General features: G+C 37.9%; 1 protein-coding gene across 3 annotated transcripts; it reads right to left on the bottom strand.

Moving 5' to 3' along the window:
* Nucleotides 1-875: 875 nt before the first annotated feature.
* On the bottom strand, nucleotides 876-10,728 carry LOC105828379 (serine/threonine-protein kinase ppk1). 3 transcript variants are annotated; one of them, XM_012666675.3, is made up of 7 exons: nucleotides 9,835-10,728; nucleotides 8,592-8,841; nucleotides 7,028-7,289; nucleotides 5,880-6,162; nucleotides 4,812-5,000; nucleotides 3,974-4,092; nucleotides 876-3,894 (listed from the first exon to the last, which is right to left on the bottom strand). In XM_012666675.3, the coding sequence occupies exons 2-7, from the start codon at nucleotides 8,655-8,657 to the stop codon at nucleotides 2,594-2,596; spliced, it is 2,220 nt and encodes a 739-aa protein (XP_012522129.2). In that variant the 5' UTR covers nucleotides 8,658-8,841; nucleotides 9,835-10,728; the 3' UTR covers nucleotides 876-2,593. The 3 variants fall into 3 exon arrangements, with proteins under 3 accessions (XP_012522129.2, XP_012522130.2, XP_012522131.2); XM_012666676.3 differs by having other exon boundaries at nucleotides 10,164-10,728; XM_012666677.3 differs by having other exon boundaries at nucleotides 10,261-10,728.
* Nucleotides 10,729-17,486: the final 6,758 nt, after the last annotated feature.

The raw sequence follows: 17,486 nt of genomic DNA, 5'->3' as shown, positions 1-17,486 counted from the left end.
TTTTGGACCGGCACCGGACAGCAAAGGTGTCAAGCGTTACGCTCGGCAAAGCGACGATTTTCGGTCAGCCACGTTTACCAACTGCGCTCCACGACGTATCAAGGACAGCCACGACTGTTTCGTGAGCGGACGCGTGGTACACAGTCAATAATTACCCTGCAGCTCCGGGTGGTCCTGAACGTTGGCTTTACAACAGCGTCAAGACCGACTCCGACAGCCGCGCGCACATTTATGTGCTCTTATTAGAGCGCATATATGACAACGTGTGCATGCACACACTATACTCTGTACACCGGTGGCGTATAAAATCAGTAATTTGTTACCCAATAACGAAGCCGTCAGTACCAATATTAATTTACTAATGACAATCGACCAAGTATCCGCGAAACTACATTACAAACATACATTATGGGAAACGTGTTACGTCGTGCAATTGTAGAGAGATTTATTTCGTTGGTGCTACGAGAGCAGATTTATAATGACGTCACGCGCGATTCGAAGCGTCAATTAGTAATGTTAAAGCTGACTTAGGCACTAATTAACGCGCACGTCGCAGAATCTTCGAGTTCGCCGTCTCGCCGGTCCCATCGAAATACAGCCGGTTAGCTCCCCACGATAAACAACGTACCACCTTCGCGTTGCGGTCTCCTCCATATCTTTCGCACACTTCCGCGTTACTCCTCAACGTCAAAGACGACGGTAATTGCGCCTCTCGCGCGATATATGTTACTTTACGTATCTCTTAATTAATTCGTGCCACGATCCGCTCGGGAATTATTTTCACATCGCCGCATTTCGCCGTTGCCTCTCTCGCCCCCGTGATCCCCCCTCCCCCTCCCCCGCGAAGAGCCCCGTCCTCTTCTCCCCCCCCCCCTCGTTCTCGACATCCTCGCCGTCGTTCTTGCTTCCGTCGACCCGACGACGTCGGAGTTTAAGCGAAACTTGCCGCCGAAGGAAGCTTATCTAATAGTCACGGTCGCCACCCCATGGTAAATCAGGTAATATCGAACATCCGATAACTAATTAGCAACTCCGCGGAGCACCTGTATATATCTTTACCTGACAATCAGTTCGCAAAAATATTATCGATAATAAACGACCGTTTCGTGCTTTGTATAACATGCGCGAACGGTTTAATATACGCGTGTATATTTATCGCTCTTGTTTTTATTATTCTGTTCTGAAAATTGCGAAAAATATTGGGGTATTTCTGTAAATCGATCGTGCGATGTATAACTAGCGCAGGCAGGCCGATATGTTTTTCATGTGTTTATATATAACTGGCAAGAGTGCATGTCTGAGCTGATACCGTACATATTCAAACGTCTATGCGGAAACGTTAATTTTATCCTCGCTGCTCTTCTTGGTCTGCGACCACAAGTCGCGTCGAGCAAAATTACAAATAACTTATCATTCGATATGTGATATGTGATAATGTCTTAATGAGAAAAATAAAGTAACATATTAAAACAACAAGTATCGCCTCTCGAAGGTAACATGCCTTTAGAGCACACATCAATGTACAAATCATTATATTTATATGTTTCTCGTATTTTGAATTTCTCAAAATCTATTACGTTTGAATTAAGGGAACCGCGGGAAGTAATGTCGTATTTATAAATAACGCAAACAGTATGTATTTTTGTTAACATAATTCGTTATTTATTTAACTATATAATGGTTATAATTTTCTCTGAGAAATGGTCCTTGTTCATTTATTTGTTAATTAAAAAATTTTAATTTTTTTACTCGAAAAAAATTAACCGGCTTTGAGCTTAACATGACAATTTTTCAAATCAAAGTTAATTTACTTTTCCGATTGAGGATTAAAAAATTTAATTAATAAATAAGCGGACCATAGAAAACGATGGCAATTATATTATTGGGTAAATTAATCATATTGATAAAACTACACCGGTTACGTCATTTATAAAAATAACATTACTTTTTGATGCCTCTAATATAACATAACCAGATAATATACGATCTCTAATATCACAAAGCACGTATAAATATTCAATTCGCACATTTTCACATATCCCTCTGCTCTCAATCGAAAAGTGGAGCTGTTAATGAAACGCGCGCATCCTCGCGTCACGTTGGGACAATAAAAATTTTCACCGTTTCCCACGGTTCGGACGCTAATGGCCTCAGGAACATTCCTGCACGGTGCAACTCCTTCGAGACGCCGCGCTAATTTTATCCCGTTAGGCTCGGCGAAGCGAGCGACACGTGGCGACATAAGTGTCTCTCGAAACTAATGAAGTATAATGTACGTAACGTGACATCTCCATTCATTCTGTTACATACGTTATTTTTCGCGACGGCTTTACACATCGAGAAGAGTATCGCGTTGTCCTGTGCCAACACACGCGCTGGCTTCCCGAAGGAATCCCTTGATAATCTTTAATTGTAGCGATACGTCGAGAGCTACGTCAATATTATTACATATTTTCGCGCTTCAGGAATCTTTCGGGTTCGCATTTTAAATCCAATCTAATTGTATTTCTCCGCGTACATCGATAGCAATTGACTAGCTCGAGTGTCCAATTACTTCGAGGAGAATTCACGTGTACGTTCTCGAGTTAGTGTCTCAATTGCTCACGGATCGGCTACCGCTGCCAGTGGAATCTTGCCTAACAGTATTCACTCTCATCGGCAGGATTACTCCCTGGGCGATGCCGTAGTGTTGGTACGCGTCTTTTCCGTAAGCCACGTTCACCGCCTCCGCCCGGCCCTGACCGGGTTTACTCGTGCTCGACGATGAGCTCGCCTGCAGCGTGCCCGTGTAGCTCTGCGTTGCCACGTGAGAAACGGCCGACGTCGGGATTTGCGACGAGACCTCGATCCGGCCAGCGTTGCCGGGGGGTTGGGCCTCGGCTGGAGACGCGTTGCTCGTTATCGGCACCGCGGGTGCTCTGTCAGACGCCCGCGCGGCCGACGGACCGATCGATCTCGCCGGTGCTCGACCTGTCACCGGATACGGAGAGACGGGGTGCTTCGCCGACGCACGTGGCTGATCCTCCGTTGTTTCCGACGTCCGTAGGACCGTCGCGGACTGGGCCCTTCTCGCCAGCTCGGCCCGACTCTCGGCCGATGTTCGCGTGTCCGAAAACGGCGCCGTGTGAGCGCGATTCTTCCTGGCCGGGATTTGCGGGCTCATCGGTGCGGTTCTCCCGCCGCCGTCCGGGATGCCCGTAGCCGTCTTAGGCGGCGACCGTTTTACGGGGACAGCAGCGGTCGACGGCGATTCGTCTCGAGAGTTCTGGTTGACGCTGGGCGCGGTCGATTGAGGAGGATTGCTCGAGAAATTATTCGCCGCCGTCGTCGTCGTCGGTGCGTCGGCGGTGACGTGGTTCGCCGAAGTCGCGGGAAGATCGCCGCCGTTCCGCATCGCGGCGGCGAGCTTCGGATCGCCGTTGGGGAAGCTGGCGAACCGCGCGATCGTTTCCCGCTCCTCGGCCACTTGAGGAGCAAAGGGTACTTTCCTTTCGACGGGCGGCCTGTTCTTCGATGCGACGCGACGACTCGCGGCCCTGCTGCCTCTTCTCCTCCTAGGATCGGCGCTCGTCACGGCGGCCGGACGCCTCTCCGGGAAATGTCTGCCTCTCATGGAGACCGATTCCACCTCCTCGCTTCCGTTCCCGTCATTCTCCCGATCTTCATCTTCATAGAACTCCGAGTCTTCGTAAATATCCGACTCGTCCTCCTCGTTCTCCTCGACGATCGCGCTGGCCTGTATCCATTCCCTGATACGATCTTTCTTCTTCGAACGGTCCACCGTCGTCTCGATGCCGTACGTCGTGAGCGTGCGGAGAAGTTGATTCTTCTCTTCCAGGGAACTGTGGAAGCTGTACATAGACGGGCAAAGCTCGTCCCTCTCGTCGGCGCCGCCTGCGGATGTAAAAACGAGTGTCGCTGAGATATCGCTGACATATCACCGATACTGTCGCGATGCGAAGTCTGAACTGACCGTTCATAGCTTTTTCGATCCCGAGTTTCGCTAGCCACCTGTCCTCTAAATATTTATTTACCTCCAACACGCTGACTGGCCGCTTTTCAGCCTTTGGATCCAACAGCCTCTTGAACATTCTTTAAGAAGTCAAAGTACTCGTTTATTTATATAATTCATATTATCATTGTGTAGATAAATTTGCACTACACTCTTAATCATGTGTGTACTAGAGATTGAAATGAAAACCTTACGTAATTATAGGGGACATAAGTACCATATGTAATAAGAGGGAAAATAGTACCTCAAAATCGGGAATTTTTCATATCAAAAAATTATATTCATATTTTTGACATAAAAGTTTTAGAAATCTTTTTTTTTTTAATTGAAAGTGATAGTCGTCTAATTTAAAATTAACATGTACATCTAAAATGGTACGCCATTTGCTCAATCTATAAATATGTTATATATCTATTTATAATAAAATCAGTACGTGTAATTATATAATTTAATATTAGAAAAGTTAAATTATATCACCATTAATATTTCTTACTACTATACATATACATTACGTACTTATCACTAAATTCATTATTACCTCATATATTTCCGTTAATATATTAATGTATAACTCAAAATATCATTTCTGTTTAGAAATTTGTACTTATAATTAGAAATTTTCTCTACTACTTAATACATGATTAAGAATATATGTCGTTTTTAATAATTCAATTTTGTCTACACTTTTGATAATTTGATGACAAAGAAATGGTAACGCATGAAATGTGAATAATCAAATATATTAGATGTATGCATGGCGCTTAATTTCGTATTCTCGGATTCCCAAGTGTAGACCTACCTCTGCGCCCGCGAGCTGATCAGCTGAAATAATTTCGGTTTCTTGGCGATGTTGAGCGTCGCGTTGTGCCAGTTTTGATATCTGGTGTAGCGTGGATCGTCCATTGCCGCCTTCTGCCATGGCAGGCATCCGGTCAGACAGACAAATAGGACAATGCCGAATTGCCAGACGTCGTGCGACGTGCGAGCTCTGAAAGTCGACCGTCCATCACCATTAGAAAATAATATATTCTCGGCGACTATGGCCGCACTGCATTTCAAGTATTACTCATACGTAGCCGGTTACACTTTTATATCCGACAAAAATTTTGAATATGAAATAATAATAAAAAAAGATAGGATTCAAAAACTTTAGAAGAGACACAGGAGGAACAGTAAAATTGAATGCCCATTTTTGTAACGATAGGTAAAGAATTTACGCAATAATAGCAGAAAATTACGATGTACTGTTGATATATTTATATTCAATAGCATATCGTAATTACTAAAAATAAAATCCGTCTTTTCCAATTTTATACTTCTTTTTTTGTTCTTTCAATTTTCTATGAGCATAAATATCAATGATGACATCAATAAAAACATAATATACAGAGTTGATTAGTAATTAGTCTAAAAATTGAAAGTTAAATGATAAAGTTAAATTAAATAACTTTTAACTTAACCTAGTTATGGCGAAACCTAGTTAATTATAAATGAGTTAATTTCTAACTTCAACTACTTATTTTTAAAATACATAAACTTTAATAATTAACAATTAATTTTTCTAAATTGAAAACTTGTTTATATAAAAGAAAAAATATTCTCATCTAAAAAAAGTTTTTGTTTATTTTTATAAACTTAATTTACAAATATATATGATATTAAACTTATATAATTTCTTATAACTATTTTGTTATTTAGTGTAATCTAATTTTAAAATATAATGACATTTTAATTTAATATAATTTTCAAAATTAATTTTTTAAGGCATTAATCTTGCTTAATGTAATTTAAAAAATATTTACTTACCCAACCCTAGTAAAATATGTATATATAGGATTAATCATATTATACATTTATATATAATTACTTGTACGTCTCGTCAGTGTCGATCTGCAATACTTCGGGCGGTGAGTACGGTAGCCACTCGTTGTGCCTTCGCACGACGGTGTTCACCCGTCTGGTCTCGCCAAAATCACAGAGCTTGATACGCGAAAAGTCACTGCGAAACACGAGTATGTTGTCGAGTTTGATATCGCGATGCACCAGCTCGCGGCTATGTATATGATGCACCGCGGCGGCGAGCTGCCTGGCCACCCTCTTCGCGTGCAGCTCGCCCAACCCCGTCTCTGTTACATTCGACGTGAGATCGCCTGAAAATTGATGACACCGTAATGTATGACATTTATGAAATGTATTTTCATGCAATGGCAACGTGAATGTCATATTATTCTTTGCACAATGATACTTTCATTTATACATGACATCGCATTTCAGAAAATATTTAAAACTGTTGTTCAGTTTTCTTGTACTATAAAAGAGGTAAGTAAGTTGCATAAATAATAAGTGCAAAATTTATACAATTTTATATATAATTTTTAAATTTTTATTTATTAAATTTTATATTGTATACACCATTTTACAGTGTATACACTTAATGACATATATTGTGAAAGTGCTGCGGCTATTCTGTTTTAAAAAAAGCAAAAATAATTATTAAATTAATTAAAAAAACTATAAAAAATAAAAATATTTTACATAATCATAAATAATTTGTGAATTGAACTAAAGCACTCTTTCAATGTATTGTCATGAAACTAACTATCCGAACGTACGATACTAGAAATTTATTTTATGTTACAAATTAAATGTTATAATTTTTATAGGGAAAGCTTGATTGATTAGTTTCATAACTGTATCATGGTTTTTTTAAAGTTTATAGTATTATTATATTTACGCCAATTAAATAAATTAAATAATTATAATAAATTACCACATGTTTGCATATAGTTTTGAATATTTATTGAGATGAAACAAACACTACGACTTACTTGAATTAAAACGTTGCCTTGTGCCAATTTACACGGTAAAGAAAATAGATTGCGCAACGCGCGGACTTGGAATTCGTTAACGAAAGAGTTAACGAACGCACCTGATTCACAGGGCGCGCAAAAAAACGGCGCGCACGTGCGAGCGCGCCGAACGTCGTCAAGCAAAAAAAAAAAAGAAATCTCTCACCGAGCGGGGCGTATTCCTGGCTAAAAACGTAGAAGCCGGCTGTCTCGAACGCCACATCATAGGTGGTTATAATGTTTCGGTGCGCCGACAGATGTAATCCATAATGAAACTCCCGAAAGAAGTCCGAGATGCCGGTGTACGCCTTCGGCAGGGCCTTCAGCACCATCTCGGTCTGCGTGCTGCGATGCTCGGTCAGCAGAATCTTGCCGAACCATCCCTCGCCGACGATCTGCAGGATGTCGAACTCGTCGATCAGATTCACCTGTCCCAGAGAATAGTTAGCTCTCGACGCGCTGCCGTACATGACGTGATCGATCGGGAGTCACGTCGCCGTTTTTCGAGGCTTTGAAGTGCCAGTCGGGGCTTTCCTCAGTCGAATGGGAGCGACGCCCGAACTCGGGGGACTCTCGGGGACAAAGAACGCGACGCGAACAGGCGTGGGTGTCACGAGGGAAATGCAATCCCGATGGGAAACGATTCCGCGACGCACGACAACGACGACGACGGTGCGTTATCCGCTGCACGCCGAATAACGACGCGACGACGCTCACACGCCCTACGCCCGATCTTCACGCAACGTCTATTTTTACTCCGACGCACGTTTTCATCCCAATGCGAACTCAACGCACAAGACGGTTTTCCCTCAACATCATTTCATCGAACTACGTATCTTATTGCACGCGAGTTTCACGTCTTTTCGACGAAATCAAATAAAAGCTATGAATGTCTGCCTGAGATAATAAAGTTACTTTTTATTCCCATATTTGATGTAATGGAAAACTTTTTGTGTGCCGTTGCAATATAAATACAAATGCAAATTACCGCGAAATTTTGATTTAAACTTATGATTTTATTTACAAACGTTATTAATTAAACTGATAGTAATAATTGAACCGAGAGATATTGAATTAATTCTCAATATATTTAATTGACCCTGAAATAAAACACAGCCACCATCAATTCTCCCGTGTTTTAGCATACACGTGAAATAAATAAACTACCTTCGTTATATCGGGATATAAAGAAACGTCTTCCGCGTGAAACACAGATGTTTTCAGTGCCGTATTTCAACCGAAATATTTCCGGGAATTCATAAATGAATCTCAAATTTCATTTAGGCTCTGTGTCACCGTCGGGAATGCAATCACAGTATATAGCCGTGTGATTCAACGTTAGAGAAATACAAAGTCACAAAGTGATCCAATGACTGTACGACAACGACAGTTCGTCACGGTCGCAGGCGTCGTCGTCATGATTCTCCGTTAGGGAAACATTGGTGCAACGCCAGGCGGGAGAATGGCCGTTAGTCGAGCGAGCATAATGAAATGCCGCTCGTTCGCGAATCCTATTTCGGGATCTCTCAATGTCTCGAAACTGGAAAAGCTCCGCTCGCTGCAGCCAGCAGCCGCTGTCGCGTCGCTGTAGTTTGGGGCTTTATTCTCGAGGGGGAAACGCGAGGGACTTCAGGGAAATACCGAACAAGCTTGACAAAGGAAAATCCAATTGCGACCAGTTTTCGCGGGAGAGAACGTGGAGAAGATACGGAAAGAGAATGGCGCCTTACCTTCTCGAGCTCGAACTCCCGTATTCTGTGAATGGAACCCCCGATCGCCTTCTTCATGCCGCTCATCTCTCTCTCTCTCTCTCTCTCTCTCTCTCTCTTTCTTTCTCCGCCGCTAATCCGCAGCCCCTTTTTTTTTATATATCACCGAGAATAGGTTTTACGGTTCGACGCGTCGGATGTTACATCCTGTCGCTCATAAATCTCATCGTGGCATCGTCATCCGCGGCTCTTCGAACAGGCGCGCCCAATTCTGCAAAACGTTTGATCGATGTGTGAGAACGAAACGTTGCGGGGGAGGAGGAGGGCGGGGGCGAGAGAGGTATGGACTAATAGAGACGATCGTGTCATACGCGGCGAGTGTATATTTGCGTTTGTACAAATTACACGCGTCGGCGCACGTGCGCAAGATGAATAGGATTCCGACGGTGCGGCAGCAGCAGCGGTCGGATCGAGAAGTGGGACACGGATGGAAATCGTCGGACGTGTTGGTATATACCACAATATTCCGCCGCCTTTAAGGCGAGGTGTGCCTAACGACGCGACCGTTTTATTTCCGACCGTTAACGGGCACGAAACGATCGCGATTCCCTCGCTGTGTTTGTACGCGGGGGAACCGGCTATATAGGTATTTTTGCGTCGTGTACGATTGTTGCGCAAGAACGCCGGGCGAGAGCGGCTGCAAATTTCACGAGGAATGTACACGCGTATATACGACGTATGATTTGGCAGATCGCGCGCCCGGATCGACAATACGTATGCGAGATTAGCGGCGTTTCCGAAGAGACATCTCTAGCGGTGTTGGACGGCGAGCCTCCTGACGCAAAAAGGCAAAGGTCACCGACGCTTTCGCGAATAATTGCGTGCCGATTACGAGCGGCCTTTCCGGGTCTCGTCGCGTGATTCTTCCGCTCGTTCAACGAGCCTCGCACGTGCCCTCTCTTCATCCCGTCGCAAACGTACACGTTAGATACGAAGATTACCGCGTTATGCTGAAATTCGAGACGTCAGACATTTATCTGATCTTGACGAGGCAACGCGATCTAATTAAGTCCGTTTCGTCCGGTCGTTTTAACTCGCACGAACTCAACAAACGCGACCCTTATTGCCAGACCGATTGTACAAGAGTCCCTCTTCTCCTCTCTCCCCGCAGCAAGCGCTTTCACCGCGAAAATCGAGGAAAAAAAAAGAAACATCCGCAACCCAATAAATGCATTTTCATTGAAATCCCATTCGGGGAACTTACGGTTGATGGAACTCGCGAATCGGTCCCCCGTCGTCGTCGGTTATTTATGTAAGCGCCGATTCACGATTCACGCGAAACACGCACGGCAAGCACCGGGGTTGTCCATGCAAATTTACGGATCGCGTGCACCTGCACCACCCCGCCGCTCTCGTAATCCGTCCTCCGGTGCACGCCGCATCGGGGATTCGAGGAGGCACTCGGAGGCACGAAGGGGCACAATTAACACCACCGGGAAGGCGCGTTCCGGAAGAGGTAACATCCGCGAGGGTGAAACTGCGCGAAGAACACATACACACACGCGAGGGTGAACAACGCGCTATAAAATCCACCTCAGAATGAGAGATAAGTCAGATCTCTTTCTCTCGCTATCTTTTCTCTTTCTTCCTCGCAAGTCGCGCAAGTCGCGCAAGTCGAGCGGCCACGCACCTCGAATGATCTCACGACTGGTCTGCCGTGTTCGGTGCACTGTTTGCCTGTCTGCAGTATTTATAAAACGCTAACCGGAAAGCGCGGCTGGCGAGCTGATCTTGGCGTCTTGCCGGCTTGCCCGTGTACCATCTCTTCCTGGGGGCGCGGACCACGTTACGGTCACCAGTGAACCTAAACTCCAACGGGATTTGGGTGCGGTTGCGTGGAAGCAACAGATTAGATTTCAAGTAATTAAAATTGAGTTTTGATCTCAACAATAATGTTTATAAGATAAGTAAAAGAAAAAAGAACAATTTAACCGAAGAAAAAATAAAAGAGAAAGAATTAATCGAAGTTAGCTGTAAACATTTTCTGCTGGTACAATGAAACTGAGGGTTATTGGTTCCAAGTTATGAATACAACACATTTATATTAAAATATAGTTATAATAATAAATATCAAAATTGTATTGAATAATAATGAACATTAAAACATGGTAATTCTTTTGTGATGAGCCATGCGAGACTTTACAGGATGTGACTTGTGTTTTATTTATACGCGAGAGTATTCGCAAATATATGCGTAAGGTCGAGGAATGAAATAATAATATTGTATATTATAATTTTACTTCTCGCAGTCAATCTTTTACATTAATTTGGAATGTGTAATAATAATAATGGGATTTTAATAGAAAAGATTCCTATACTTTATTCTCGTTCTAGTAATAAGTACTTTCGCCGGTTTATTGATAATTCGAGCGTATCAAAATTTTTATTGTTTTCTAAACATAAAAAGGTACAATAAATTCGTGATACATCGCGAGCGCGAAAAATTATTACTTCGTTCACGCATAATTTTTGTATGTCATTGGTCCATTCATTTATATATCACTCGCATATATAGAGATACAAATTTACAAGCGGGCAATAAAATTAAATATTCATCACGTCGCGTCGTCCAAAACGTATGACGTTGCGTAATTTCAAAATCAACATGGTCGAATTTATAATATTCGCCGAATCGATAAATCTGGTTTCGCCGGTTATCGACCACGTTGACCTATCGTAATTTATAGCAAAAATATTTTTTGAATATTTTTCAACGAACAGCTCGGCGGTACTAAATGCTAATCATTTCCGAAAATCTTATAAGTTTATCATGTAAAAATTATCTTTATTTTTAAAATTACTTGTGAGAAAAAATTTCGTAAAAATATTCGTGGAAGAATAAAAAATTAGATGCGCGAACGTTTCAAGGTTTCTCAAAGAAACATTTCAACAGAGATCAACAAACAATACGATCATTTTCCGTCATTTTCATATTTAGATCACGTTAACATGCCTTTTACCATGTTGAATACAATCTTACGACATCACGCGGGAATTCACAGAACGTCGACAAAGATTAACCGACCGAGAACGCCAGTTTATAATTTGAATATCTACTTTTATCCAAGATTACGATATAATATTTTTTTGTCCTCTTTTCTTTTTTGTTCATTAATGTTACTTACTACATTTTAATAGCGATAAAATGTAGAAAAAACTCAACTGATTAAATGTATTCATAATCCACAGTAAATCTTAACCAACAAAATTACCTTTCTTATAGAAATACTTTATAAGAAATCTTATAAAATCTATCTAAAAGTTATTTAACAAATGGAAATGTTATCAATAATAACTGATAATCAAGCAAAAACTGATAGATAGTAAAACAAAACCCAATTAAGCCACATTAATCGCATTCTTGTATATATACTTATTGATATCAATAACATAGTCTTGGAAATATTGAAAAAATGCGATCCGGGCACGCCAAGTTTTTGCTTCACTATAATCCCATTAGTTGATTTTAATCATTCAATTATTTGAATATCAAGCCCGTTTATTATTAAATATTTTAATAAAAAATTATAATAAATAAATTTTGTATAAATATTCTAATAATTGGTGCATTTATTTTATATCATTATTTGCGTAGAGAAAACAATAAAACAATTTACCTAATATAATAGTTTTTTTCTTAGGAGCGCACATACAGACACTTGGCGCCTTTTTTTACCTTTTTTTAAAAAAGATAATTTTGTTAAGATATCGCGCATTTTGTAGTATTAAGCATTTTATTTAAAGTATATATATTTGTGCAATAAAGAATCATTATATATGACTTACATTGATTTACATTACACAATTCTTTATATTATATTATTTTTTATATTATTTTATTTTATATTATATTATACTACCGTGTCTCTTGATTTCTGCAATAGGCTGACAAGTGCAGAAAATATCGAACTTTTACAATACACAGAGTGTTGTAAAAATTAATTTCTGCAATAGGCTGACAATTGCAGAAAATAACGAATTTTTACAATACACAGAGCATTGTAAAAATTATTTTCTGCAATAGGCTGACAATTGCAGAAAATATCGAATTTTTACAATACACAGAGCACTGTAAAAATTATTTTCTGCAATAGGCTGACAATTGCAGAAAATATCGAATTTTTACAATACACAGAGCATTGTAAAAATTATTTTCTGCAATAGGCTGACAATTGCAGAAAATATCGAATTTTTACAATACACAGAGTGTTGTAAAAAATAATTAATGCAATAGGCTGACAATTGCAGAAAATATCGAATTTTTACAATACACAGAGCATTGTAAAAATTATTTTTTGCAATAGGCTGACAATTGCAGAAAACATAGAATTTTTACAATACACAGAGCATTGTAAAAATTATTTTCTGCAATAGGCTGACAATTGCAGAAAATATCGAATTTTTACAATACACAGAGCATTGTAAAAATTATTTTCTGCAATAGGCTGACAATTGCAGAAAATATCAAATTTTTACAATACACAGAGCATTGTAAAAATTATTTTCTGCAATAGGCTGACAATTGCAGAAAATATCGAATTTTTACAATACACAGAGTGTTGTAAAAAATAATTAATGCAATAGGCTGACAATTGCAGAAAATATCGAATTTTTACAATACACAGAGTGTTGTAAAAAATAATTTCTGCAATAGGCTGACAATTGCAGAAAATATCGAATTTTTACAATACACAGAGTGTTGTAAAAAATAATTTCTGCAATAGGCTGACAATTGCAGAAAATATCGAATTTCTACAATACATAGAGCATTGTAAAAATTATTTTCTGCAATAAGCTGACAATTGCAGAAAATAACGAATTTCTACAATACACAGAGCATTGTAAAAATTATTTTCTGCAATAAGCTGACAATTGCAGAAAATAACGAATTTTTACAATACACAGAGCATTGTAAAAATTATTTTCTGCAATAGGCTGACAATTGCAGAAAATATCGAATTTTTACAATACACAGAGCACTGTAAAAATTATTTTCTGCAATAGGCTGACAATTGCAGAAAATATCGAATTTTTACAATACACAGAGCATTGTAAAAATTATTTTCTGCAATAGGCTGACAATTGCAGAAAGTATCGAATTTTTACAATACACAGAATGTTGTAAAAAATAATTAATGCAATAGGCTGACAATTGCAGAAAATATCGAATTTTTACAATACACAGAGCACTGTAAAAATTATTTTCTGCAATAGGCTGACAATTGCAGAAAACATAGAATTTTTACAATACACAGAGCATTGTAAAAATTATTTTCTGCAATAGGCTGACAATTGCAGAAAATATCGAATTTTTACAATACACAGAGCATTGTAAAAATTATTTTCTGCAATAGGCTGACAATTGCAGAAAATATCAAATTTTTACAATACACAGAGCATTGTAAAAATTATTTTCTGCAATAGGCTGACAATTGCAGAAAATATCAAATTTTTACAATACACAGAGCATTGTAAAAATTATTTTCTGCAATAGGCTGACAATTGCAGAAAATATCGAATTTTTACAATACACAGAGTGTTGTAAAAAATAATTAATGCAATAGGCTGACAATTGCAGAAAATATCGAATTTTTACAATACACAGAGTGTTGTAAAAAATAATTTCTGCAATAGGCTGACAATTGCAGAAAATATCGAATTTCTACAATACATAGAGCATTGTAAAAATTATTTTCTGCAATAAGCTGACAATTGCAGAAAATAACGAATTTCTACAATACACAGAGCATTGTAAAAATTATTTTCTGCAATAAGCTGACAATTGCAGAAAATAACGAATTTTTACAATACACAGAGCATTGTAAAAATTATTTTCTGCAATAGGCTGACAATTGCAGAAAATATCGAATTTTTACAATACACAGAGCACTGTAAAAATTATTTTCTGCAATAGGCTGACAATTGCAGAAAATATCGAATTTTTACAATACACAGAGCATTGTAAAAATTATTTTCTGCAATAGGCTGACAATTGCAGAAAGTATCGAATTTTTACAATACACAGAATGTTGTAAAAAATAATTAATGCAATAGGCTGACAATTGCAGAAAATATCGAATTTTTACAATACACAGAGCACTGTAAAAATTATTTTCTGCAATAGGCTGACAATTGCAGAAAATATCGAATTTTTACAATACACAGAGCATTGTAAAAATTATTTTCTGCAATAGGCTGACAATTGCAGAAAATATCGAATTTTTACAATACACAGAGCATTGTAGAAATTATTTTCTGCAATAGGCTGACAATTGCAGAAAATATCGAATTTTTACAATACACAGAGTGTTGTAAAAAATAATTAATGCAATAGGCTGACAATTGCAGAAAATATCGAATTTTTACAATACACAGAGCATTGTAAAAATTATTTTCTGCAATAGGCTGACAATTGCAGAAAATATCGAATTTTTACAATACACAGAGTGTTGTAAAAAATAATTAATGCAATAGGCTGACAATTGCAGAAAATATCGAATTTTTACAATACATAGAGCATTGTAAAAATTATTTTTTGCAATAGGCTGACAATTGCAGAAAATATCGAATTTTTACGATACACAGAGCATTGTAAAAATTATTTTCTGCAATAGGCTGACAATTGCAGAAAATATCGAATTTTTACAATACACAGAGTGTTGTAAAAAATAATTAATGCAATAGGCTGACAATTGCAGAAAATATCGAATTTTTACAATACACAGAGTGTTGTAAAAAATAATTAATGCAATAGGCTGACAATTGCAGATATTATCGAATTTTTACAATACACAGAGTGATGTAAAAAATAATTAGTGCAATAGGCTGACAATTGCAGAAAATATCGAATTTTTACAATACACAGAGTGTTGTAAATATTAATTTCTGCTATAGTGCGTCAAAATATCTCCACTCGTAGGGCACGTAGAAAAATAAAAATAGTTCTCTTATAGGAATCAAACCCAAACTTTTGATTGAGCTTAGTTAGAACTCGATCGGTTTAGTCGTTATTGAGATCTGGGGCTCGATTCTTGAAGTCATTCGCAAGAGAAACGTATACGCAAGTACTCGCTCTAACAGAAAGTTGTAAGTTTATTGGTTAATAGCCATACGATAGCCAATAAATTTCCAACTTTTCTGTAAGATCAGAATTTGCGAATACGTTTCTCTTGCGAATGAATTCAAGAATAGAGCCCCTGGTAATTTCAGGAGCTTGCAAGTCGCGTACTCGCGTATAATACACGGGACGGTCTTGCGCTGCGCGTTCACTTGGCGCGAGACACTACCGTGTCTCTTGATTAAAATTTCAATTTTTAATACAAATTTTTCTAATATAATTAGATTATTATCGACATATATATTGTAATGTCTAATAAGATTAATATAAAATGTTACGACGAGGAGTGACGGGGAGAGACGGGGAGAGACCTGGAGAGACGAGGAGAGATCGGGAGAGACCGAAAGAGACCGGAAAAGACGGAGAGAGACCGGGAGAGATGGGAAAAACCGGAGAGAGACCGGAAGAGACCGAGAGAGACCGGGAGAGACGGGGAGAGACTGGGAGAGACCGGGAGAGCCAAAGAATGTTTCTGTTGTGTTTAAATTAAGGTAATAAGAAAAATAAAGATGGCTGTTATTTTATTGAAAAAAGGAACTTATTTAAAACAGTCTTTTGAATGGATTTCTAAATCCATGGCAGCTTTTAGAAAAAGATGTTGATTTATAAAATTAATTAATAATAAATTAAATACATACACTCTAATTCAAAATGCTTAATTAAAAAAAATGGGTATTTAAAAAAAAATTTGGTTTTTTTAATTGAAAATTATTTCAAAGTTTTAATAAAATAAGATTTATATTACATTATAATAAAAATACAAAACAATAAATAGAAACAAATTAATTGAATACAGTGCCAAAGGCAATAAATAAATAAAGTAAGTTAAAAGTACGTGAATAAATGAATTAGATTTATTAAAGATAGATAAATGCTTATTTAAAAATAAAATAAAAAGAGCAACAGTAAAGCAAAGCTGTTGAAAGTTAAACAATAAAAGCAAAGAAAATTTGAAAAAAACGTAGCATAAGAATAGAAAGCCGCAGCAACGCGTGGCAGGGCATAGCTAGTTGTATAATAATTATATATATATATATATATATTGTTAACATTATGATCTTATATATTATAAGAGACTCTAAACTCCATAAAATTAAACTTTAATAAAGTCAAAACAAAAATTTATTATTTTTGGATTTTCTATTAAAAAATTTTTATTTTTTTATTTTAATTTTGTATTCAGTAATTTTTAAACCTTTGACGATAATGACACATTGTATATTCGATTTCTTAAAAAATTTAGTTTTAAAAATTAATAAAATGTTTAATTATTTCACATTATTTATAAGAACGACGTTATTTGCAAAGTCTTTACTATTTTATTAAAGTTTGCGTTGAAGAAACCATTGTGCAGTAACGCCCTCTTGACTAAAATTACAACTACAACGAGAACCATGTACGGATGGTATTACATTATTTGGATAAAAGCACCATTTATTAAAGAGAAATAAAAGTTAAGACATGTGAAATCATTGAAAATCGTCGGCGTAATTCAAAAGCAGTTTTCCACTTTGCGTGTACTCGGCTTAAAATATTGCCGTGAAATTGGACGCGAGAAATGAGAAGGAAAAAGTTTAAGGGAACAGATTTTACATATTTCTATCTTAATCGCAATTCCCTATTTGCATTTTTTACAAGATATACTTTTCATTAATAACATTAATTAAGAAAAGATTTGATCAAGCAACTCTAATCAGAACAAATTTTCTATAATTTTCAACGCGTTGATGAATTCGTAA

This window comes from Monomorium pharaonis, chromosome 3, assembly GCF_013373865.1.
Source record: "Monomorium pharaonis isolate MP-MQ-018 chromosome 3, ASM1337386v2, whole genome shotgun sequence".
In the NCBI taxonomy this organism is placed as follows: Eukaryota; Metazoa; Arthropoda; class Insecta; order Hymenoptera; family Formicidae; genus Monomorium; species Monomorium pharaonis.
Note: the sequence above shows the minus strand (reverse complement) of the source record. Positions and strands in the feature narration are given on the sequence as shown.